At 32.3% G+C, this 11,775-nt stretch overlaps 1 protein-coding gene and 3 non-coding genes across 6 annotated transcripts; all 4 read left to right on the top strand.

Moving 5' to 3' along the window:
- Positions 1–1,490: 1,490 nt before the first annotated feature.
- LOC111800375 (GATA transcription factor 26) lies at positions 1,491–6,780 on the top strand. Of its 3 annotated transcripts, XM_023684034.2 has the most exons (8): positions 2,076–2,582; positions 3,386–3,757; positions 4,135–4,531; positions 4,620–4,692; positions 5,569–5,672; positions 5,781–5,967; positions 6,034–6,097; positions 6,217–6,780. In XM_023684034.2, the coding sequence occupies exons 1-8, from the start codon at positions 2,504–2,506 to the stop codon at positions 6,510–6,512; spliced, it is 1,572 nt and encodes a 523-aa protein (XP_023539802.2). In that variant the 5' UTR covers positions 2,076–2,503; the 3' UTR covers positions 6,513–6,780. The 3 variants fall into 3 exon arrangements, with proteins under 3 accessions (XP_086982629.1, XP_023539800.2, XP_023539802.2); XM_087126503.1 differs by lacking the exon at positions 2,076–2,582 and adding an exon at positions 1,491–2,052 and having other exon boundaries at positions 5,781–6,097; XM_023684032.2 differs by having other exon boundaries at positions 2,072–2,582; positions 5,781–6,097.
- A 235-nt stretch (positions 6,781–7,015) lies between these two features.
- TRNAK-CUU (transfer RNA lysine (anticodon CUU)) lies at positions 7,016–7,088 on the top strand. The gene has a single exon. It is a non-coding gene; the product is annotated as a tRNA-Lys (tRNA).
- Positions 7,089–8,569: 1,481 nt separating this feature from the next.
- TRNAK-CUU (transfer RNA lysine (anticodon CUU)) lies at positions 8,570–8,642 on the top strand. The gene has a single exon. It is a non-coding gene; the product is annotated as a tRNA-Lys (tRNA).
- A 1,899-nt stretch (positions 8,643–10,541) lies between these two features.
- On the top strand, positions 10,542–10,614 carry TRNAK-CUU (transfer RNA lysine (anticodon CUU)). The gene has a single exon. It is a non-coding gene; the product is annotated as a tRNA-Lys (tRNA).
- The last annotated feature ends 1,161 nt before the right edge of the window (positions 10,615–11,775 follow it).

The following is an 11,775-nucleotide window of genomic DNA, read 5'->3' as shown; positions in this document are numbered from 1 at the left end:
TTTCGACCGTACGAGGTACACTTGTCCATAGTTAGGCCAATGGGTACACTAACAAGTCCGCCTAGTGGGCTCATGTGCATATACGTGGACAATGTGTAGAGAAGTAGTATGCATCCAACCCTACCTAGAAAAGAAAGTAGAGCTCAAAGAAAAGTCGCAAATTTATGTCTCAATAGTCATTATACATGTTGTATGTGACTGAATTTTTCGACCTCAATGGTAGAGTCACGTACCGAGTATTTTGAAATACTCATCCTTTCATCAACATGTTTTGAAATAAAAGCAAGAGTCTGATACACGGTGTCCGAAGATCTTTAGGAAGTTTATTCGCATTTAGTCATACTTTTATTGATAGAATAGTCTATTAGTATTCCAATCTTAAATTCCACGTTAAAGAGTGATTGAATACTTATTTACGACATGCTTTTATTATGCTTATTCTGGTTCACTGAATTTAGTAAACGATCGAAATGTTTTCTTAGTCTCTAAGATTTTAAACGAATTTTTGTTTGAATTAGCATGAAACATCAGACATACATGTAGCACCCGTTTTATATTTAAGAAGAAAAGTAGAATCGTTACAATAAATCATTAACTCTGGCTCACTTTTTACCTAATTCATCAAGTTTCAAAATCATAACATATTCAACTCATCAAAATTTATTTCTCGACTCTACTAACCTCTAAAAAAAAAAAAACAAAACTAATTAACATATAAACTTTAAGACCGAAATATACCAGTGAGACGTATTTAGAGCTTAGAGAACTCGAGTTTCCAATTCGAGCTTAAACCCACGCCATTAGCCTACCCAACTAATAACCCTTTATCAATTCAACCAACATATCACTATGAATCAAGCATATTTCAGTTGATAAAACAACAATTTACCATCTTAAAATGTAATCGTTCGATCTCTCCCACCGTAATTTTATACTAAAAAAAATAATTAAAAAAATCTATTAAAAACAAAATCGAAAGTTAGGAAAAACCTAAATCTCATAAAATAAAATACGTGATATCAATTAGCATCCAAATCTTATGGGATATCCCAATTAGTTACAATTTATTTAATTTCCTCTATTTTTAATTCTCAATTATTAAAATATATATATATATATATATATATATATATATATATATATATATATTTATTTATTTATTTATTAAACGGAAATTTGTGTGGTGTGGTTGGAAAATAAAGAAAAGACGTGAGGTAGAGAAATTCATAGTCAACAAGTACAACACAATAATAATATTAATTTTTAATAATTATTATATTCTTCTACACCTCACTTGCCATTATAAGCTTAAAAAAAATTTTATTTTTTTTTTATTTTTTAAATTGAGTTTATATATTGTTTGTAAAATAAATTTTGGTGAAAATTAAAATAATAATAATAATAATAATAATAATAATAATAATAATAAAAGATATTTTCAATTACCCACCAAAATTAAATAAAGGAAAGGAAAGTTGAACATTTACTTGATATACAATACAACAAGGAAGAGTCACACAGAAACACCCACACCTCTCCCACCATTTCACCTTCCCTTTGCCTTTCTTTTTTTTGTTTTTGTTTTTTTTCTTCTTTTTCTACACCCATTTGTGAGATTCTTGCACTGCTCCTTTCTCTTCCACTGGATTGTACAGATTCCCAATTAATAACTTTGATTGATTTTGGGCTTTTTCTGCTTTGATTTTGCTCTTCTTCTTCTTCTTCTCCTGTTTTCATTCATCTTTGTTGGGGTTTTTCATACTTTTTTAAGGCAAAACTCTTCTGGGTCTTTGAGCTATTGCTTGTTTCTGCAAATTCCCTTTTCTGGGTTGTTTGCAGAAAAGGGTTTTGTGCCCTGTAGCCTTGCGTTCATATCAAAGCTTGAAGAACAAACCAATCATTTTTTTTTTCCATTTTTGTGTAATTTTTGTGAATATTTTTGTTTTTTACCCAATTTTTCTTTTGTAATTTGCTTTATCTTGTGGAGAAATTTGTAAAAGGAAGAGAAGGAGATGGGCAAGCAAGGGCCTTGCTATCACTGTGGAGTTACAAGTGAGTTCTTGTTCCTCCAGTTTTGGTTTTCCTTTTTGCCCTGCTCTCTTTGTAAACAAGGGTTTGAAACTTGATTCTAATTATATTGTTTGTTCATTAGTCGTTTTGAAAATTGTTTTTACGTGATGTTTATATGTAATTTGGTTATGAAATGATCTTAATCTTGAATAAGAACATAAGAAACTCCTTGAATCAGTTATGAAATTCATTAGAATTGTTTTTTATTTTGATATCGAAAACAGCTCCAATCTTAGAAACCCAGTGAGATTTGATGATTTTCCCCTCTCCAAAGAGTTTATAATGGATGTCTTTTCTCCTGCCCTTCCCTTCCCTTGATACTCATTTGCTCGTTCTAAACTCTGTCTTAGCTGCAAGTTCTTAGTAATTCGAAGATCATATTGAGTCAATTTCAATCCCCAATGAACCCAAAGATGAAGTTTAGCGTTATGTTATGTTTGAATTAATGTCTGAGTTACATCAAAGAAAACTATGTTTTAGTGAAGCCCACATTGTATCTCCTTGTAATGCTGGTATGTTTGGTTCTGAATTACTTTTAAGCTATCCCTCTTGATTCATGATTAAATAAACTTCAATTTTAAGTATTCACTTGAAAACATGAATGGACTTCTATGCCTTTGTATCACTGGTAGGCTCTCAAGTTGTTCAATATGCACACCCACCCTCCTGGATTGCAGCATTGATTGATATCTATGGCTGTTCTTGTGAATGTTTGAACACATTGATTGATATCTTCCTTAATCAAGTTGCTGCAAGAGCTTGTTCCGATTTTATAGTTGCTGGTTTTTATCAGGCCTGCTTGACTTTTCGAGGTTAGAGAGTGAAATGGCATGAAGAAGACAATAAGGACTGATTGGTAGAGATGCTTCTTTGATCATGTTATTATTGACTATCGAAATATGTACACGAGGTCATTGACTTGGAAACAAACAAGTTTCGTGAAGGGACGTGAATGACTAGTTCTGATTCTGTCTATTCCACTTAGAGTTTCAGTCGAGTGTTGCGTCATCTTCATTAGAGTTATGAACTTTCGGGTTCTTCGTCCTTCATTTCTATAACCAAGCCTTCCAAGTTTAGTTTCGGTAACTCAATTGAGCTGTGATTTATTTGAGAGGGGTTTGAATTATGTCATTGTAATGGCCACAAGCCATTTCCATTGTTTGAGAGCTGCCCGTAGGCCGTTCTAGCTGACATAGAACTTATTAGTGATTGAGTATCGGTAACTGTCTCCTCGAGTTTAGTTTGTATCGATGTTGCCTTTGCTGCATGAGTTATTTCTTTAACAATAGATCCTAAAAGAACAAAATTGAAACAGGCACACCACTCTGGCGCAATGGGCCTCCCGATAAGCCAGTATTGTGCAACGCATGTGGATCTCGATGGAGGACGAAGGGAAGTCTTGCAAACTATACTCCTCTTCATGCTCGGGCAGATCCTGATGAGTACGATGATAAAAGACTCTCTAGGTTGAAGAACTCGTCCGTGTATAAGAACAAAGAAGTGAAACTGCTTAAAAGAAAGCACTATCAAGATCATGGAGTTGTGGTTGGGGTTATCCCTGATCATGCTCAGAGCTTCCACAAGGCAGTGGATGAAGATACAAGTAATAGATCAAGTTCTGGATCAGCCATATCGAATTCCGAGAGCTGTGCACAATTCGGTGGCGCCGATGGAAGTGATCTGACAGGTTGGTCCGCCATACAATTGATATATGAGAATTAAAAATTTGTTCATGCACAACTAGTTTGTGGGTTTGCTGAAGTTAGAATAGAACTGCACGAAAGATCAAACGGCCTACTTGTGTATTCGATGATCATGAATAAGTCTAGTAATCTTACGATCATGAGCATAGCTTAATGATTTAGGTATCGAGTTCGTTTTTTGAAGTTGGAAGTTTAAATTCTCGCCCCAATTGGACGTATATATGAGCAGTGTTTGTATGTCAGCTTTTTGGACCTTATGCTTGCCTTTCTTGTGAATACAACTACTTCGTCGACGAACTAACCTAGCATTGTCGTATGTATGGGATATCTCAGTTGTAGTCTATTTCTATTTTTTCGCCAGGTCCCTCACAGTTGACAGCTTGGGAGTCGATGGTGCCTTCGAGAAAGAGGACCTGTGTTGATCGTCCGAAGTCTACTGCAGTCGAGAAACTCACTAAAGATCTATACACCATTTTACGTGAACAGCAGTCGTATTTCTCTGGATCTTCTGAGGAGGATTTGCTTTTCGAGAGTGAAACTCCAATGGTCTCTGTAGAGATAGGTCATGGAAGCATTCTCATGAGGCATCCAAGTTTCATTGCTCGAGAAGAGGAGTCGGAAGCAAGCTCAATTTCAGTTGATCATAAACATTTCTCTGTAAATGAGGCTTATTCAGAGTCGTCCATCGTTCCTTCTACTCTTGGAATCGGGAGAAAGCACTCTAACGGACAGGCGTTCTTGCAGGAGCAAATCAAAAAGTAAGCTTAGGACCAAACTGAATTCAAATATTTTCGAGTATGTAGCTATGAGCACAAGAACTAATATTTTTCGTGTTTGTAATATCAGGGACAGGCCTCAGTCGGAGAAAGTGCAAGCGCTTGGGAATCATAATTCGCCTCTCTGTAATATCGATCTAACTGTAAGTTGCTTTCTTATGGTTTTAGCTCGACGTTTGATCGAAAGACAAGTGGCCTAATATATATCTTTTTAATGTGAATTTGGAAAGTTGTTCTGAATTATGGTCGAAATGATCATTGAAGAATCCGTTGATTATTATGAAATATATGCATGGATAACGAACCTTAATATTTGGTACATGCATATTTTTAGAGGGGCGGAGAGGCTATGTGATGTAGTTTCGGAAGGTGGTCATGTTCGATGCCCTCCTTGTGGGTGTCGGTGACTCGACCATTTTGTAGTTATGATATCGGTTTGGTTTTGTTGGATTGGAGAGGTTGCTTGTGGGACTCCCTTTTGTTCGACTTGTTTTTTGTATGCCCTTGTACATTCTTTCAACTTTCTCAATTAAAACTCACTTTCGCACCCGCACCCGCACCCGCACCCGCACCCGCACCCGCACCCTCACACGCACACGCACACGCACACGCACACGCACACGCACACGCACACGCACACGCACACAGACACTCACACTCACACTCACACTCACACTCACACTCACACTGCACTGCACACGCACTCACACTCACTCACCCTCACTCACACTCACACGCACACGCACACGCACACTCACACTCACACACACGCACACGCACACGCACACGCACACGCACACGCACACGCACACGCACACTCACTCACACTCACTCACACTCACGCACACTCACTCACACTCACTCACACTCACTCACACTCACTCACACTCACTCACACTCACTCACACTCACTCACACTCACACGCACACGCACACGCAGATATATATATTTTGGTACATGTATTTGTTGAAATATGGAGCATCTCCATTGTCATAATTCCGCTCCATGTTTGGTATAGATCATTCTAAACTTCAGAGAGTTTACGAAGCAATTGACGAGTGAAGATCAACGAGAATTAATGAAGTATTTACCTTCTGTTGATACTGAAGAGCTTCCAGACAGGTTAATCTTTATACATACTTTTAGGATCCTCCTCCTTGTTGATCAGGAAATATTATATCCATGTGAGCACTCATATCGTGGTTATACCCAATATATTCTTTAATGCAGCTTGAATAGCATGTTTGAAAGCCCCCAATTCAAGGAGAATTTGAATTCATTTAAGCAGCTTCTCACTGAAGGAGTCTTCGATTTCTCCTTTCCGGGTGCGAAACGAGAAGACTGCAAGATGTTGAGTCGACTCGTGTTGTGGGATTTGTCTAAATCAAAATGGGTGGAACAATACGATCGACTTAAGGTACGATCTTATCTTACGGGGAATCATGGTGATCTTGTGATTGACAACGTTTTTTATGGGCTGCAGAAATGTTCTACTAGCTTTGTGGATGACAAGAGATTGCTTGATGGTCAAAACAAAAAGTTTTCAGGTTGGTGAATATCTTGCATTTAGTATACGCACGTGCTTCTTATAGCGGAATAGAGTCTTGCATCTTTTCTACATCTCTCGAGAATCGTTAGCGTAACTAAGCTACATCTTCATCTTCAGAAACGAGGATTACAATGACGAGTCCGAGAAGGGTGACGACAAAGACTAGCGTAGAAAGCAAGGAACTCGTTGACGACAGTTTTTGCTTTAGTCCAAGAAGTTTATTTGCTTTGCCATCTGATGGAAGTTCCTTCACATTGGAATCTCTACATTTTGATGAGGATAGTTTTGACCAGGATCTCTTGCTCGATGTGAGGTCGAACAGCTCGTTCCCACAAGCGGAACTCCTGAGTTTTGGTGGTGAACAAGCAAGCAATAGTAGTAGTTCGATAAATCTACGACTTATGCATCGTTGAATACTAAAGTTTTATAACTTAAAAAAGTGTATTTCTTTTCTTGCTTGATGAAGCTGGAAATGAGAACCGTCTCGATATGGGTTATGGTTGATTTCTCGTCTTTACCCTCGAATCACCCTTATAAACTTGCATCTATAAAGGGCGATTTGGGTAGTTTTTTTTTTTTTTTTTTTTTTTTTCTCGTTCTTTTGTAAATGCTATTGTTGAATGTAATATGACTGTAATAGATGGCTCCCTTCGAAGAAGTTATAAGGTTTAGATTTACGTACACGGGCCGTAAAGTTTTACATTTCTTTTTAGCGTAAGTTGCACCATTTTTTTCGATAAGTAAAGTGTATGTATTCTTATCTATAAGCTTAAGTTTTTAAAATGGATTTATCATTTTTTTTTTTTTTTCTAAATTTAATATCATGAAAATATTGAATTACAATTTGTTTAAAAGCTAAAAGTAAAAGAGAAAATTTTATTTATATATAATATTATTTGTTGATCTTTATCAAAATGCCCGTCTAGCTCAGTTGGTAGAGCGCAAGGCTCTTAACCTTGTGGTCGTGGGTTCGAGCCCCACGGTGGGCGATCTTATTTTGTTTATTTTCAAATCGTTTTTATTTATACAAGTTTAATGAAAACAAAAAAGCTCTATAAATAGTGTCTTAAGTTTGCAAACTAAATAAAATAAATGATATTAGAGAGTTCAAAGTAAATAAATAAAAACATGTGACATTCTTGGTATCAAAAACTCAATTCAATATTCATCAAGTAACTCTAATAAGGAATCACTATAAAATTTTAATCATCCATCATGAATTTGTAACTATCTAAGAATAAATGAAGCCGCACTTGGAAGTTCTTATTGCATAAATGATACTTGATTCTTGTTAATGTGAAATTGATTGCAACCTGAGTTTAACTTAAATAGAACTTCACTTTATCTCATGGTAATTTGAACGACATTTTTCACAACAATCTTCAAGTTCATATTGTATGATTAAGCTCTCTTGATTCATATCAAACTCTCTCTTAAAGTTAGATATGCATGAACCCAAAAAGTCATTTAAAACTGGTCAATTCTCATACTCATACTCATACTCATACTCATAAATATTAGTTGCCACAATCACAAAACAGTAATACAAGTGCATGCACACAAATAAATAATTATCACAGTCATATTACAAAGAGGTGATACAGTTCTCATGTACACAGACATATAATATAATATATTTTTCATGTACACCGATATTTAATTACTATAATTCCTATGAACACGTGTATGGAGTTTTACGTACCAATATAATTTTCATACACACAAATGGAAAATTATCCTAAGTTTCATACATGCAAAAAGATTTCATAATGTTTCGAAATATCATTTTCAATTATTCTTAAGTATCACAACAAATTATTCATGTGAAAGCATGTGGGTTGAGGATATCTTATACCGTGAGTATTACAAATTTTTTAATCCCTCTTTATAAATTTATTAATTAAGATAAATATTTCGCAAGATGATTATATGCGACTCGATCTTAGTGTTCAGTAAGTTATGAATTCTTACTTGCAAGTAATTGTTATTTGATTTACATGGGTGAGAATGACTTTTGTATCAATCAATATGCCTACCATTTTGATGACTTGACCTAAATATAGAGCTGGAAACATAACTTCATGAGATGAGATTCACTCTTTCCCATATATGGTAAGTGATGATTTCGAGATTCGAACCATGGGACCTTATTCTCTTACTAGCTCTAGAGGAACTTAGTTTTATAATTGGATCATTAAAAAAAATTGTTCATTAGAGAATCAGTTGTGTAAAATGTAATTATAACAGTAAAATAGACTTTTAAACCAATTGTAACTACAAAACATCTGATGAATGATGGAATTGCTTGTAAGGATTATATCAATGAGCTTCTAGTAACAAAGCATTTCAACCTCTCTTTAGACTAAGCAAATCATGGTAGAAGAAATTAAATGCCTACTTAGGGTTTAATAATAGAAGGAACAAGTTTGTGTAATAACTTTAATATTAATTTGTTGAAATTTAGCAAAATGCCCGTCTAGCTCAGTTGGTAGAGCGCAAGGCTCTTAACCTTGTGGTCGTGGGTTCGAGCCCCACGGTGGGCGATTTTATTTTGTTTGTTTAACTTTAGTCAACTAAGTTTTGCATGTGGTACCCTTTAAACAATACATAAGTACAATAAAACATGTGACATTCTTCATTCTTTCACTTTTAAGCGTTGATTTCAAGTTGAACAATAGGCCCCACTCTCTCCTTGGCTCGAGAGAAACTTAGTTTTATAGGTCATAAACAAATTATTTATTAACGAAGCAGTGGTCTGAAAAGAAATCACTATAATGAAAAATAATATTTAAATTATTGAATATCGGAGGCAATAACAATTGTTTGAGATTCAAATAACTTCACAATGTTGGATTGGTATGGCAACCCTAGAAGGGTGAATAGGGTTTTAACGATGATAAAAGTATTTAAACGTGATTAATTTTTCTAATTATGAAACGTTTTACAAATAAGTAGAAGATCATAATTACTAAAACAAAATAGTTCAAGTCAAAACAATAATCAACTAGTACATACAATAAATTACCTTAATAATTTTGAAATTAAATAGGAAAGAGTAAGAAAATATGACACGGTAGTTTTAGAGTGGTTCGGTCAAACTCAACCTACTCCACTCCTCAAGCGCCTCTTGAGAATTTGAATAAAGAACTTTCTCGACTCTTTTCACTGATCAGAGTCCAACCGCTACATTGCTCTTTTTACAAGTTTAAGAGCAAACTCAATCATTTCCTCGGCGTAAGATCAAACCGATACAAGTATTTGAATTTGGTAGTAACACACCACAACTCTATAAAAGAGTAGATTTACAATTGGGAGCAGTCACAACTATTTCCTCTCACTACAATAAAAATCTCTCATAAAAGAGAAATAAAATTGGAGGGTTAGAGAGTAACCAACTATGGAGGCTGTGAACAATAAGGATTGAAAAATTATAGAAGTTGTGTGTTTGAAATATGGGAAAGTTGATGGGTTTAAATAGACATGAAACGTGCCAAAAAGTAAGAATTAATATTGACAGTTTGTGAAACGAAAGGTGGAGATTAAAGGTAAATAATAACAAAATTTTCAAATTTATTATTATTATTATTTTTTAATATAATAATATAATATAAAAATAATAAAACAGATGTGAGGAACCGTGACAAATTCAAAATTTATTATAAATATAATAATATGATAGTAATAAAATTCAAATTTATAAATTAAAATTTATTATAAATATAATAAAATGGTAATAATAGTAATAAAATTCAAATTTATAAATTAAAATTTATTATAAATATAATAAAATGGTAATAATAAAAATGACGTGAGTAACCACTCCAATTTCAAAATATAATATAGTAATAATAAAAACTAATGTGATTTATATTATGTATAAACAATTTTATTTAAAAATATAATAATAAAAAAAACTCTGGTTACTCTTCCAAAATTATAAGTGTGATCCTTTGATTTGTACATCATTTTGATTTAGCTGCCACGTCATCATGTCGGTATATTGTCTCGACTGTAATTTCTTTGATTTAGCTCTGATTTAAGTGATTGAAAAGTGGTTAAAATCGTTATTCCCAACCTTATACTTGGACAGTTTAAAATACTGAAAATGGTTAATAATTAAGAGTAAGTTTGTTATAATCAAAATATCAATCAATTAATTAATTTTAATTAATTAAACATGCAACTTAAACCACGTACCATTGTAAACAAACTTATCACTTGGCTAAACATGCAATACAATTTCTTATTTTATAACTATAATTAGTCAATACGTATACTTACCGTAATTAGTCATTATGTAAATATAACCTTTAAGTCTTTAAAACATTAATAAAATATCATAACTCTAAAATATCACCCACTCAAATTTTGTGACTAAATAACAATAAATGAAGCTTTTTTTGTATCCATTATATATATTGTTTCTTAAATTTTATCAATAAGCCCGTCTAGCTCAGTTGGTAGAGCGCAAGGCTCTTAACCTTGTGGTCGTGGGTTCGAGCCCCACGGTGGGCGATTTTTCTTTTCTTTTTTTTTTTTTTTTGTTAGTACCCTTATTATTTTTAAAGAATTACCTTGAAATGTTAAACATATGTTTTAGTTATTAATGTTATGTATTTTTTTTTAATTTATCCTCATTATTTTAAAAGATTCAATTTAATAATAATAATATATATATATATTTTTTACAATTATACATTACTCTTAGTAAACGATAAAAGTAGCGTAGGATAAACATTTATTATATGATATTGAGTTTACAACTTAAATTTAGAGTATAAATGTTAGCTAATGTGTTATAAAGTTACTTTTAAAAAAAATATATTTAGGCATATGTGCATCAATATTATACTCTCGATAGTATGTATGAGAGATGAGAGAGGCAAGCAATGATATTAAAGCGTGAGAGAGCTAACAAAGTACACCATTTGTTCGACAGTTTAGTTACTTCTAGCTACGCCTTCGACATGCTAATTTAAGGAATGACACTCCTATGGCTTTGTTTTGGGCTTACACAAAAGGCCTCATACCAATGTATTTTTTGTTTGTAAACCCATGATTATTTCCTAAATTAGGGCATTTGAAACTTTTTCGTAGCGATCCTCGTCAACTTAACTATCTCATAACAAAATTTAATGAAAAAAAAAATTGAGAAATTTCAACAAAAAAGATTCATTTACAAAGAATAAGATATAACAATAAAAAAGTACTATTAATAACCAAATTAAAGTAGTATCTACTAATTTTCTTTTTAAAAATAAAAATAAAGAAGTGCTATTGATAACCAAATTAAACTACTAATATTCTTTTAAAATAAATAAATAAATAAATAAATAAATAAATAAATAAATAAATAAATAAATAAATAAATAAATAAATAAATAAATAAATAAATAAATAAATAAATAAATAAATAAATAAATAAATAAATAAATAAATAAATAAATAAATAAATAAATAAATAAATAAATAAATAAATAAATAAATAAATAAATAAATAAATAAATAAATAAATAAATAAATAAATAAATAAATAAATAAATAAATAAATAAATAAATAAATAAATAAATAAATAAATAAATAAATAAATAAATAAATAAATAAATAAAATAAATAAATAAATAAATAAAATAAATAAATAAATAAATAAATAAATAAAATAAATAAAATAAATA

Source organism: Cucurbita pepo, chromosome 8 (genome assembly GCF_057944985.1).
Source record: "Cucurbita pepo subsp. pepo isolate OVF chromosome 8, ASM5794498v1, whole genome shotgun sequence".
NCBI classification, from domain to species: domain Eukaryota; kingdom Viridiplantae; phylum Streptophyta; class Magnoliopsida; order Cucurbitales; family Cucurbitaceae; genus Cucurbita; species Cucurbita pepo.
The sequence above is the reverse complement of the archived record's forward strand: the minus strand, read 5'-3'. Positions and strand labels throughout refer to the sequence as shown.

Excerpts from the sequence above, each read along its gene's own strand:
- LOC111800375 (XM_023684032.2), top strand. The coding sequence starts at position 2,504 with ATGTTTGAATTAATGTCTGAGTTACATCAAAGAAAACTATGTTTTAGT. Across the intron at positions 4,693-5,568 it reads TCTGTAATATCGATCTAACT|ATCATTCTAAACTTCAGAGA; the intron begins GTAAGTTGCTTT and ends TGTTTGGTATAG. Across the intron at positions 6,098-6,216 it reads TCAAAACAAAAAGTTTTCAG|AAACGAGGATTACAATGACG; the intron begins GTTGGTGAATAT and ends CTTCATCTTCAG.